The sequence below is a fragment of the Triturus cristatus genome, chromosome 5_2, assembly GCF_964204655.1.
Source record: "Triturus cristatus chromosome 5_2, aTriCri1.1, whole genome shotgun sequence".
Classification (NCBI taxonomy): domain Eukaryota; kingdom Metazoa; phylum Chordata; class Amphibia; order Caudata; family Salamandridae; genus Triturus; species Triturus cristatus.
The window spans coordinates 472,851,611-472,864,698 of NC_140588.1; the positions used below are offsets into that span (position 1 = coordinate 472,851,611).

Consider the following 13,088-nt stretch of genomic DNA (forward strand, 5'->3'; position numbering starts at 1 on the left):
TGCCACAGCTCTTCTCAGTCTTCACCTGGTATAGAAGCTCCCCACAATGCTTCAGCTAAATTAAAATCGCCGTCTATGACTTCCTCTATGGCCCAGTAGAAAAAGGACACCTCTTTCTTCCCTACCTGCCTTGATACCAATTGCTCCTCTAGAGTATTCCCTTTACCTGTAGATTTTTTAAGAGTCTGGGACCAACTCTGCAATTGCAAATATTTAAACCTGGACATGCCCTCCTCTAACTTATTATCGAGTGACACCCAAGGCAAAAGTGAACCATCAGCGGCCAAGTCGCCCCACACCAAAAGCCCAGCTGTTTTGAGTGGGACTGCCAGTTTATCTTTCAGGCAGTCCGGAGCGCCCGGGGAGTCCCACAGAATAGCCAATCTTGAAAAATAGTTTAAGCCAGTGCATTACTTAATTCTGGCCCATGTACGAGCCATGCACAGTAAGACTTAAAGCCGGATCTTCTTGAAAAACGTTTGGTCTCCGTACTTAAAAATAAACCCCACATGTGACAACCCCACTCCATCAAGCATAACCGAAAACATAACCTCCCTCTCTGACGAATCTGGGGATTTTAGCAGCATCCTAGAGTGTGTTAGCTGAATGGACCAGGCGTAGTATTGGAGATCCGGGAGTGTAAGGCCGCCTTTCTCTCTCCTATGCCTTAGCTTCTTCCAAGCTCTTCTTGTGCTTTATAAGCCCACACAAATGAATTAATTGCTTGCTGAAGTTTTTCAATGGTCTGCTTTTCAAAATACAAAGTAATAGTATTAAAAAGAAAAGTGATTTTTGGTAATATAACCATTTTAATCAAATTAATTCTACCCAAAATGGTCAATGGGAGATCAGTCCATGATTTCATGAGTTTCGGGCACTCCTTAAAGACATTTGCAAAACTAATCCCTGAAATATTGTCTATATTTTGGACAATCCTAACCCCCAAATATCGCATATCACTCTTGTCTGTTATCGACACTCCGGCAGGTTCCACGACATAATATCGGTTTTCTCCACGTTGACTTCATAGCCAGAAACCTGCCCAAAGTCTTGTGCCAACCTAATGACATGAGGAAAGGACGACTTTTGATCAGATGTAAGAATCAAGATGTCATCCGCATACAGGGCCACCTTCCTCTCTCATGCTCCGAACTTGAATGATGCAATACACATCTCCTCCCTAAGATGCTGAGCAAAAGGCTCAATGTACATGTCAAATAGGAGGGGGGAGAGGGGGCAGCCCTGTCTGGTTCCCCATGTGATCTTGAAGGGGTTAGTCAATTTAGTATTAACTAAGAATCTTGCCGATAGATCACTATATATAAGCTGGTTAACTCTACGAAATTTCTCCCTAAAGTTAAACGTCTCCAACACCACCAAGAAATAGGTCCAGTTGACCCTATCAAAAGCCTTGATGGCGTCGAGTGTCATTACAGCGAGGGGTAATGAAAAAGTGGAAACAAGATCAATAGCTCCGATAAAATCATAAGTGAGATCGAAAAGATTCCTGCCTCTCAAAAACCCCTTTTGATCTAAGTGCAACAATCCACCCACTGCCGCGCCCAACCTATCTGCTAAGTTCCTAGTGAAAACTTTATAGTCTGTGTTTAAAAGAGAAATGGGTCTATATGACCCACAATTCACCGGAGACTTCCTCGCCTTCAAGATTAGTGTTATGGTGGCTTATCCCCACGAAACAGGAGGTCTAAACCCTTCAACTAATATCTTGTTGAATAGAGCTGTCATAGATAAGAATTATAGCTTCTCCCAGGAATCTATATAATTCCACTGGAAGCCCATCGGGCCCTGCAGCCTTACCCCCCTTACAAGCTGAAATAGCTTTCCTGACCTCTTGCTGAGATACATCCAGCTCGAGGTTTTCACGTTGGAAGGAACTTAGAGAGGTGAGCTTAATCCCACTTAACCACTCTCGATCATGATTACTCTCTACCACATTGTCTTCATTAGATTTTGGAAGAAAGCGAAAAAGGCTTCTCCAATCTCTTCATCAGCAACTACTGATGTGTTATTCTGTTCATTGTCAATCTGCTTTATAATATTATGAACCCTGTCAATCTTGGCTTTCCAAGCCAGGAGTTTGCTAGCCCCCTCCCCGTATTAAAAATAGGCGAGCTTACTAGCCTCCCATTTTTTGGACATCCTTGTCTGGATAATACTTTCTAAATTATCTTTCAGGGTTCCCAGTTTCACCAGATACTCCTGACGTTTTACAATGTCATTCTCTCTATTTAGGCTCAACTCTACCGTCTTCCTTTCTGATGGATAGATCTGCCAGTGGATTTCTCACCTTGTGAATATCCCCTGTGCCAGCATTCCACGGAATTTTTTCCCCAGCTCTCCACGCCAACGTGGATGTCATAATACCTCGGCTCCGCTCGCGACTCCGTATGACGTCACCGGAGCCATAAGAGAGCCACTTCGGCGTGATGACGTCAGTTCCCTTTTTTCCGCGCCGTTGATGCGTAACGGTTTTCCAGCACTCTCCTTTTACTTTGTAGTCTTCCTGTGGGTTACTGTTTCTGGATTTAAAATGTCTTCGACGAGGAAGTTCGGTTTCAAGCCGTGTAGGGAATGTGGGGGTCACATGTCTATCACTGACCCCCACGAAGATTGTTTATGGTGCCTTTCATCGGACCATGATGTGGACGACTGTTCCAGCTGTAGAAAAATGAATCCCAAGGCCCCAAAAGAGAGGGAAGCGAAGCTTTTCATGGCCAAGGCAAAAAAGGAGAGCAGAGGTAGGAAGAAAGAGAAGTCGAAGCCGGAGTCGTCGACTTCGCACTCTTCGAAGTCGAGAAGGCACAAAAAGAAGAGGAAACATAGCTCTCGGTGCCGATCGTCGAAGAATAAGGCTTCGAGGTCGCCGTCGCCTCGACGTCGAAGTGAGGAATTAATTTCTCCTTCGCCTTCCCCTTCTCCTCGTGTGTCTCCGGAGAAGTCACCTTCGCCCAAGTTGACTCCGGCGCAGTCTCCAGCGCCGGTGGATTCTCCAGCTTCCGACGCCGAGCCGGAGCAGGTGGAAGATCTTTCGCCAGTGCCAGAAGGTGAACCTGCAGCTCCAGTTGAGGATACTTCGGCTCCGGCTCCAGCTATTTCTCGGCCGAATTCAGGTTCTAACCCATACCCGCATTTCCCGACTCAGGGTGCGGATCGGACGCATTTCCTTAATGCAATGTATGGGGTTTTCCAAAGAGCTGTCTTCCCATCCGGCGCACCTTCTGGTCCCGTGGGTCCAATGTCATTTAGTTTGGGCGTGCCGCAACATTATGCTCAGGCACCTTTTATGCCCTTCTTGCCGATAGATCCTTCATGGCAGTTCCTGGTGCCGTCTGGAGATCCTTCCTCCCGGCCTCGACTGGATCGCTTGCCTTCAACGGAGCCTCCCTCAACGCCAGTGCTGACTCCATCTGCACTGCGTCCGGCGCCGCCTACTCCTCCGGCGCCGCCGACTCCACGTTCGTTGCCGCCCACTCCGCGTACGGTGCCGCCGACGCCGTGCCCTCGGATCCGCTCTCGAAGAGAGGCTCAGAGGATTATAGAGGAGGAGCAATATAGGGAAGAAGTGGAGGAAGGTGAAGTTGGTGACTCCACTGATGAATTTGAGGGTATTCAGGAGGCAAGCGGATTAGATACTACTCCTTAATGGGAGCAATCTTCTCCTCCACAAGAGTTGGCTCCTTACCATTTAGTCATCAGGAAGGCTGCGGAGTAGTTGGACTTACAGTTGCCTTCTGCAGAATACAAGCCAAACCTTTTGACTGAAGTCCTTCATTCACCTTCTTCCATCGTTGAGCCTTTGTTGCCCTTTAATGAGGCTATTTTAGAGCCTGTTATGGACGTTGGGCGCAGGCCACTTTCTTCACCTGCGGTCTCCAGAACTGTGGCAATGAGGTATAGAGTGGCTCCGGGGGACCCGAGCTTCCTTTCCTCGCACCCTTCACCAGAGAGCCTTGTAGTGCAAGCTTCCTGTTCGAAGCAATCTTCAGGTGCCTTCCCACAAGCACCAGCTGACAGGGACTCTAAAAAGATCGAACAGTCAGCTAAAAAGGTCTTTTCATCTGGAAGCATGGCGCTTAAGTCAACAAATGCCACTTGCTTATTGGGGCGCTACGTTCATGCTTTAATGGACTCGGTGAAGCAGTTAGCCCCTAAACTGCCTGATGAGGAGAAGGTCTCTTTTATGGAGGACGTTGCAGACACTCAAGCTGCCGCTAGGCAAGTTATTCAGTCAGGCCTAGATACGGCTGATTCCGTGGCTAGGATTATGGGATCTCCTATAGCCACTAGAAGGCAGGCTTGGCTTCGTTCTTCCGGCTTCTCTGTTGATGTTCAGGCCACCCTAGTTGACTTACCCTTTGATGGGGAAAAGCCTTTTGAGGAAAAAGCTGATTCCGCCCTACAAAGATTTAAAGATAGCAGGGCTACTGCAAAATCTTTAGGTTTGCAGACGCAAGCAAAAGGGTTTGGCTACAGGAAGTATAGAGGATTTGGGAGGTCGTCCTTTCATTCCTTCCGTCAACCTCAACAGCAGCAAAATCCTCTCTATAGATCATATAGGGGAAGACAAAGGGGTCAGCGAGGTTCTGGCCGCAATCCCTCCTCCTCTTCAGCCTCCTCTGCTCCCAATAAAACTTCAGGGAAGCAGCCCTACCCCCCATCCTAGATCATGTGAGGCCTGTTGGGGGTCGGGTGTCCCACTTTCTGCGAGGTTGGAAATCCGTCACTACGGACCTTTGGGTTTTAAACCTTGTGGAGAATGGGTACGCCCTTCCCTTTCGGGAGTTTCCCCCCCCTCCCCTCCCCCCCCCCTTACCCTCCTTGCCAAGGTTTTTGCTCAGAGGACCATCTACTTCTTCTGCAGAAGGAGGTTCTTGCATTGCTACAAAATGGTGCGATAGAGGTGGTTCCGGAGCAGGAAAGGGGTCAGGGATGCTACTCCCGGTATTTCCTGATTCCCAAAAAGGACGGCAGATGGCGTCCAATCCTGGACCTCAGAGTTTTTAATTTTTACCTGAAACAGGAGAAATTCAAGATGATAACCCTTGCACAGGTTCTTTAAGCGTTGCAGCAAGAAGACTGGATGGTGTCGATCGACTTGCAGGATGCGTATTTCCACATCCCAATCCTGAAGTCGCACAGGAAGTATCTCCGTTTTACGGTTGGGTCGCAACACTACCAGTTTGCGGTTCTTCCGTTTGGTCTTACTACTGCACCTCGAGTCTTCACCAAGGTGATGGCGGTGGTGGCTGCTCATCTCAGGAGGTCGGGGATTCCGGTTTTCCCCTACCTGGACGACTGGCTTCTGAAAGCAGAGTCCCCAGAGATGGTGCAACATCTCAACTGTTATTCGACTTGGGTTTTTCGATCAATGTGCCCAAATCTCACCTGGTCCCTTTCAACGCAACCTGTTCATAGGGGCGGTACTGGACACTACTGTGTGTCGAGCATTTCCTCCTCCACAAAGAATTCTCGACATTCAGGAGAGGATCCCTTTATTCCACAATGGAGCGGTTGTTTCAGTTCTGAAGGTCCTTCGCCTGCTCGGTCTGTTCGCCTCCTGCATTCTGTTGGTCAACCATGCACGCTGGCACATGAGGGCACTCCAGTGGTGTCTTCGCAGGCACTGGTATCAGCACAACAGAGATCTCAGGGAGTCGATCAGGATCTCCAGAGAAGCTGCAGCGGATCTGTCTTGATGGAACGTGGAGGGCAACCTGTCTCAAGGAAAGCCCTTTCATCTTCCTCCAACGGTGGCCACAGTAATATCGGATACCTCCATCCTAAGGTGGGGTGCTCATCTGGGGAATCTGGAGATCAAGGGTCTTTGGTCTCCAGAGGAAAGATTGTCTCATATCAATCTTCTAGAATTGCGGGCGATACGTTTGCCGCTCAAGGCCTTCCTCCCTTCCCTTCACGGTCAGTCGGTACAAGTCCTGACGGACAACACTACAGCGATGTGGTATGTCAACAAGCAGGGGGGAGTAGGGTCGTACCGTCTCTGCAGAGAGGCGTTGCGGCTCTGGTCCCGGGCTCAGGACCATCGGATTTGCTTGATGGTGAATCATCTGGCCGGGGTGCTGAACGTACGTGCGGACAGTCTCAGTCGACAGTTTTCCACCGACCACGCGTGGAGGCTTCATCCAGAGGCAGTTCAGTACATCTTCCGGACGTGGGGGACACATCGGGTGGACCTGTTTGCCACTCACGAGAATGCGCATTGCCCGTCATTCTGCCGTCTCCAGTTTCCGATGCAGGGGGCATTGAGGGACGCATTTCAGTTGAGTTGGGGCTCACAACTCCTTTACGCGTTTCCTCCCATACCCTTGATTCCTCGGGTTCTGAGGAAGATTCGCCAAGATCGGGCCCAAGTTATATTGATCGCCCCGGATTGGCCAAGAAGGGTGTGGTACACAGATCTACTTCACCTTTCATCGCACCCTCCGCTCCGTCTCCCTCTCAGGACAGACCTCCTTCCGCAGTCGGAGGGGCAGGTTGTTCATCCCCACCTCCAGGGCCTGCACCTTCATGCCTTGATTGAATGGGGCAACCTGAGTTCTTTTTCTCTCCCGCCTGACGTGATGAATGTTATTTTATCAGCCAGGCGACACTCCACCAAGTTTATTTACTCCTACAGGTGGTCTAAGTTTGTAAAATGGTGTGGAGAGAGATCCATTGGCCCTTTAAAAGCCCATCTTTCCAATGTGCTTCAGTTTGCTCTTCTTTGGCTCAGCAAGGTTGTGCTGTGGTCACGGTTAAGGGCTATATTTATCAGCCATATCGGCTTTTCTGTGTCTTCCAGATCCGCTGTCGTTATTTAAGTCTCCTATTGTTTTAAGATTTATCAAAGGTCTTACCAACAGGTTTCCACCTAATCCCTTTGTAATGACACAGTGGGACCTTAATCTTGTCTTAACTTTTTTGATGAGGTCCCCTTTTGAGCCCCTTCATAGCTGTCCTTTGAGGCTGTTGTCCTTTAAAACGGTCTTTCTTGTAGCCATAACCTCGGCAAGGAGGGTGAGTGAGCTTCAAGCTCTTAGTTCAAAACTCCTGTTTTTATCCTTACATGCTGAAAGGATGGTCCTTAGGACCAGGGCTGCTTTCCTACCTAAGGTAGTTACTCCCTTTCATCTGGGGCAGTCCATTACTCTCCCTGTGTTTTATCCCCCCCTTCACCCTTCCAAGGAGGAGGAAAGACTTCACCGATTGGAGCCTGTGAGCTTTTATTTGGACAGAAAGGAGGATTTTTGTTTGGATGATCAGCTCTTCGTGGGCTATATTGGACACTCTAAAGGCAAGGCTGTGCACAAGCGCACTCTGTCCAGGTGGATCATCCTAGCCATCAAGATCTGCTACGCCCTTGCTGGTAAGGTTCCTCCTGAGGGTATTAGAGCACATTCAACTAGAGCTAAGTCTTCTACCTCTGCTTTGGCCAGGGGTGTTCCTGTTGCAGACATTTGTAAAGCCACGACTTGGGCCTCCCTCCATACTTTCGCAAAGCATTATTGCTTGGACTCTGAGATGAGGAGGGAGGGCCACTTTGCGCACTCTGTTTTGCAGGACTTTTTGGTATAGGAAGGTGGACACTCTCCTCCGGGAGTGGGACTGCTGTGGGAATCTATTCACAAGGTGAGGAATCCACTGGCAGATGTATCCATCAGAAGAACAAGTTACTTACCTTCGGTAACGCTTTTTCTGGTGGATACAGTATCTGCCTCTGGATTCCTCACTGGCCCACCCGCCTCCCCATTGTCCACCTTTGTATACCTTAAAGGATGCCTTGCTTGACATGTTGTTTTACATTGTATCTTCTATCTGGTACACTCATAGAAAATGCTTTTGTTCTTTAGCTTTCCTTTTTGTATATGTACTATGTATATTTGTTTGAATGTTGTATACTGTGTATACTTTAAATCTGTTGTCGGTTCTCCTGTTCGCCTCGGAGCCACGGAAAAAATGGATGGAACTGACGTCATCACGCCGACGTGGTTCTCTTATGGCTCCGGTGACGTGATACGGAGTCGCGAGCGGAGCCGAGGTATTATGACGTCCACGTCAGCGTGGAGAGCTGGGGAAAACATTCCGTGGAATGCTGGCGCAGGGGATATTCACAAGGTGAGGAATCCACAGGCAGATACTGTATCCACCAGAAAAAGCGTTACCGAAGGTAAGTAACTTGTTCTTCACACTCAATGTGAGCTATCTCCTCTCTGTATTGCCTGTTCTTATAACATGTCCTACTTGTGACTAGACCTGTCAGGTAAGCCTTCCAGGCATCCCCTACTATTGAGATCTCAGCCGAGCCGATGTTTATGTTGAAAAAGGACTCTGGGTGAATCAGAAGCTACATACATAAGTATGTAGCTTCTGATTCACCCAATAGTAGATAAAGATCAAACGTCCACACCCTTAATTGTTATTTTTCCACCAGAGTTAAATCCATCCATACAGCAGCATGGTCTGATAAGTGGGGAGTCAGGTAGCCAATATCTTTAACTTTACCTCTCAGATCATGGCTAACCAAAATGTGATCATTCCTTGATTTGTGTCTATATTTGTGGTTGTAGAAAGAAACGCCTATTGGGAGCCCGAACTTTCTCTCCAAATATCGCACAATCCATTCTGCCTCATCATCATCTGAAGGTATGCCCTAGACTTAGTCAAAACTTTCGCCCTACTGCTTGGGGACTTATCCGTCTGAGTATTCAGAAATACATTAAAATACCCAGCCAAGATAATTGATTCTGGGAAATCCAGCAAATTTGCGAAAATGGTTTTCAAAGTGGAGAGGTCGTCTTGGTTAGGGCCATACTAGCCTACCACTGTTAAAAAAGAGCTCTGAACAGATAACTTGACAATGACCCACCTGCCACCTGGGTCTATCATCGTGTTTAAAACCCGGGCGTTTGCTTGTTTTTTTACCAAAACTGCCACCCCCTAATATTAGCACTCTGATTGTAACTAACACATTGTTCTATCCATCTGACCTTCCTAAAGATTCCACATATTTCCTCTTTCAGTAGATGTGTCTCCTGTAAAATAATTATCTGAGCAGGGGAATCTTTAAAGTATTGTAGAATTGTTGCCCTGCTATTCTTCACTCGGAAGCCATTGACATTCCAGGATAAGCACTGCAGAGTTCTCATGGTGGTTTAATTGATGGAACCTTAAATATGGCGGGTCTCCCCGAATGCCAATCCCAAACCAAGCGCGACATCCCTACATAAACAGAACAAAGAGTTGAATGAGAATTTATTTCTTTTTTAACCCCTATACTCCCCACCCCATGCTCCCCTTCCTTCCTCTCCCTCCCTTTGAGCCCCTCCCTGGAGAACCCTACCCTCATTTACCTGGACTAAGTCCAGGTTCTGCCTACCGGGGCAACCTACCCTGTCCCTAATTACTCAAAATACTTCAGGAAGACGAAAGGCTAAAAAACTCCACAAAAAGATACCCTATCTCGGTCTTCCAAAGTTTACCTCTGATGCTGTGACCCATGTGTTTCGATTTGGCCGACGTCTCAGAGCTGTTAATTCTTAAATTTGAATTCGACCTTTTCCCCGAAACCCGAAGAAACCTGTGATGAAGGTGTATACATAACATCCTAACTGAGCTATTTAGGGGCTTTAGCTAAGTTCTCCAAAAGCTCATCCACCTCCTGCACTGTATTTAGATTGGACATATTATTATTATACATAATTTTTAAGAGTGCAGGAAATTTTAGCTGGGCAGCCGTGCCAAGTTTTTTAAAAACATCCATTTTCCTGCCCAGTTCCCATTGTCTATCCAAAGTAGCGCGTGCCAGGTCGGAGCGGATTTCAAAAGCAAAATCTCTGGGTTTCAAAGAGTTTTGTTTTAAGGCACAGTTCAAAATGTTTTCTTTCAGAGAAAATGTAAGAAGGTTTATTAGAATTTACCTTGGCTTAGGCCTTTTCGGGTGTTTCCTAAAAGGGTCCCTGTGGATCCTTTGTATGTCCTTCATCAAGTCCTCCTCAGATTCTTCGATCTGTAGAGAGTCTATTGTGGCTCTGTATTTTAATAATTAATTTCCCTAAACAATTTTACATACACCACCTGATGTGACATAGAAAATTCTTTAAATCAGGGCCAGCGAAAATATTTTTGTCATTCCCTTTCCTAAGGCTAAAGACAAAGTTGGCATCATAGGAGTACATATAGAAAGAATCTGCCATTTGATGGAGAGCCCTAATGAAAGGGCGCACATAGATGTAGAACAGTAAGGGGTAATCACCCCTGTACCTCTGCGCATCGGAAGGTGGCGTCGGTCGGCTCCGCGTCCGTGGTTGCCGTCGTGGTCGCCAGGATGACGTTGCGCCAGCTACTTAGACGCCGCCCTCGAGCACTGACGTCCGTTCTTTCTTTTTCCGCTCCAGCCAGCGCAGATCCGGAGAGAGCGGTACCTCCAGTCATTTTTTTACTGAACTTTTTGAGCGACTTTTGTCTATGTCTTTTTTGAGTCTACGACTCCTGGTGCACTAAGGGATATCCGGCTTCAAGGCCTGCAGTTCCTGTACCCGACTGTTGTTGGTTACGAATCCGCATCGCGTGTACCTCTTTTGCCTGGAGCGCGACCACGATCCCACGTCGTGCTCCGACTGCCGGTCCATGGCTCCGAAGGCTTTGTGAAAGCAGTTCCGAAAGCTTCTTGAGCGCTGGCAGTCGGCTCCGTCCGAGGTCCCGGTCATGATGGAGGTCGAAGGACCTGTCGCGGAGCCATCACCATTCGTCCAAGTCTTCGCACTCTGGGTCGGGTAAGTCGAAGTACAAGAAGAAGTCGAAGAAGCATCGTCGCTCTTCAGATTCTCCCCATCGTCGGCTGACGCGAGGAGGGATGCGGGCGGTGCCCCTCCCGCGGCTCCGTGCGCAGAGCCGGAATAATTGACTCAGCGGTTCCCTCCCTTCCCGGGATCTAGAGCAACTCTTGCCTAGCTTCGTAAATTTTTTTGCACGATGCACGCCATCTTTGGGCAGCCCGACTCCGCCAGCACGCCTTCGGGCCACACGGACTCGGTTGGGGGGCCTAGGCATTCTCTGCTGGCGGCTCCGGCCCCAGTGCCGCAGGCCCCCCTTGGATCCAGCCCTGGACTCGGATAGACGCCGGTTGACCTTATTACGCCTCCACCAGCACCGCATCCTCAGGCACCGATTCCACTACCGACGCCGGTCGTGCCCCCGACCGGCATCGACCCCAGCCGCCTTCCTGATGTGGACCCGGAGTCGGACCCGGCGCCAAGAGGGGTGTTTGTGCACCTGTTCACTCCTGGGGTCCCTTTTCGGCCAGATTGGTACCCAGAGGATGAGGAGGAGGAATGGGAGGGGGTCAGGTGACCCTTTAACTAACCAGCTCAACTCGGAGCAAGCATGGACAGAGGAACTGGGGGATGCCAGTGGTCTAGACACTCCCTTGACCTTGGCATGTTGTCTCCTCCTACCGTGGCTACGGAGGAGGGAGCGTCATATGCAGTGGAATTGCATAGGGCGGCCGAGGCTCTCAAACTCGATCTCCCTACAGTAGCGGTCAGGACTAACCTCCTGACAGAGGTACTTCAGCTGGCAGGGAGCTCTTCGGAGCCCCTGCTGCCGTTTAATGAGGCCCTTACCGACATCCTTTTGGTCACCTGGTCCAAGTCCAACACGGGGGCTCCAGTGGATAGGATGATTGCCCGATGCCACCGCCCGGCTCCGGGTGACCCCACTTTCCTCTCCCAACACCCCACCCCTGAGAGCTTGGTGGTCCAAGACTCCGCTTCCAAAAGCTCATTCCCTACCGCTCCACCGGAAAGGGAATCCAAGAAGCTGGACCATCTTGGGAAGAAGATTTTTTCTTCCGCCAGCTTGGGACTGCGGTAGGTAAGCACTGCATGTCTGTTTGGCCGTTATTCCTACTCTGTGTGGGACACGGTTGCGCAGGTGCTGCCTCAGTGTCTGGAGGAGGCCCGGACAGTGCTCTCCCAGGCTGTTGCTGCCAGGAGGGATGCGGCCAAGTGTACCATACACCTGGATGAGGTTGGCTGGCTTTTCTGGGAATATCCAGAATACTCTCATGGACATGTCTTTTGATGGCCGTTGCATTTTTGGCGACAAAGCAGACAACGCTCTAGAGCATTTCAAGGACTAACAGGCTACGGCCAAGTCCTTGGGCAACTCCACTCGCCCAGCGTAGTCTGCTTTTTGCCCCTTTCGTGGCTATGGAAGGGGTGCCGCACTACGTCCCGCCCAGAGCCACAGGCCGCAGAAAGTTTCCCAATATTCATGCGCCCGTGGACATGGAAACCACCACCTTGGTTCAGGGGGCCAGCGGGCAGGCCAGTCCACCAGCCCCCCCTCTACAGCAGCCATAAATCATCTTGCATAGGTCAAATCAGCAGCTGTTTTTTAATGAGATCTTTTCACGAATCATATTGACCACCTGGAGATTGAATGTTGCTATGGATTGGTCGAGACATAAATCAAGGTCACTGAGAACAGTGAGGTTCCTATTTTTTAATGTATGGATTCCTATGTCTTGTATTATCCTATTCTATGAGAAGGGTGATGTATAAGGGGGTCAACAAGTCAGCAGAAGAGAAGGAGCTGGGCTATGATTGAATGACATTTAAGTCCGATGACGGAGTTGACAACACTATGATGTTTGCCCAACATATGTAAAATCCCAACACCAAATTTCAAAAACTTAAATTGTGTCAAAATACATTTAATTTGAAGCATTTTTATTTTGTCCTATTGCATGGGGTAAACAGGTATATGAGGCAGTGTGCATGTGGTAACTGGTTGTTGTCTTTCTTGGTTGCCTCTATAGCATTTATCACTGGCTTACTGAACAACATTGGAACCCATGTGGACCCCATTCGTCTGATTCGACACATCAAGGAGGGAATGGAAATTCCTAATTTAAGAGATTCATTGGTAAAAATCCTGCAGGATTACAATTTACAAGTAAGTTTCAAAGGAGATGTGTAAAAACAATTTACTTTTAAAAAGTGTTTTTTATGTGTTTATTTGGTACTAAAATGGTGCACAAGAAGGTTTTGAGTTGAGTACATCAGACT

The 13,088-nt window shown here is 48.6% G+C and overlaps 1 protein-coding gene across 1 annotated transcript in view; it reads left to right on the forward strand.

Moving 5' to 3' along the window:
* The window catches only part of VPS41 (VPS41 subunit of HOPS complex), an 828,363-nt gene that overhangs the window by 696,967 nt on the left and 118,308 nt on the right, over positions 1–13,088 (forward strand). The window contains exon 25 of the mRNA XM_085607440.1: positions 12,839–12,975. Within this exon, the coding sequence (XP_085463566.1) occupies positions 12,839–12,975 (137 nt within the window). The remainder of the gene's footprint in view (positions 1–12,838; positions 12,976–13,088) is intronic.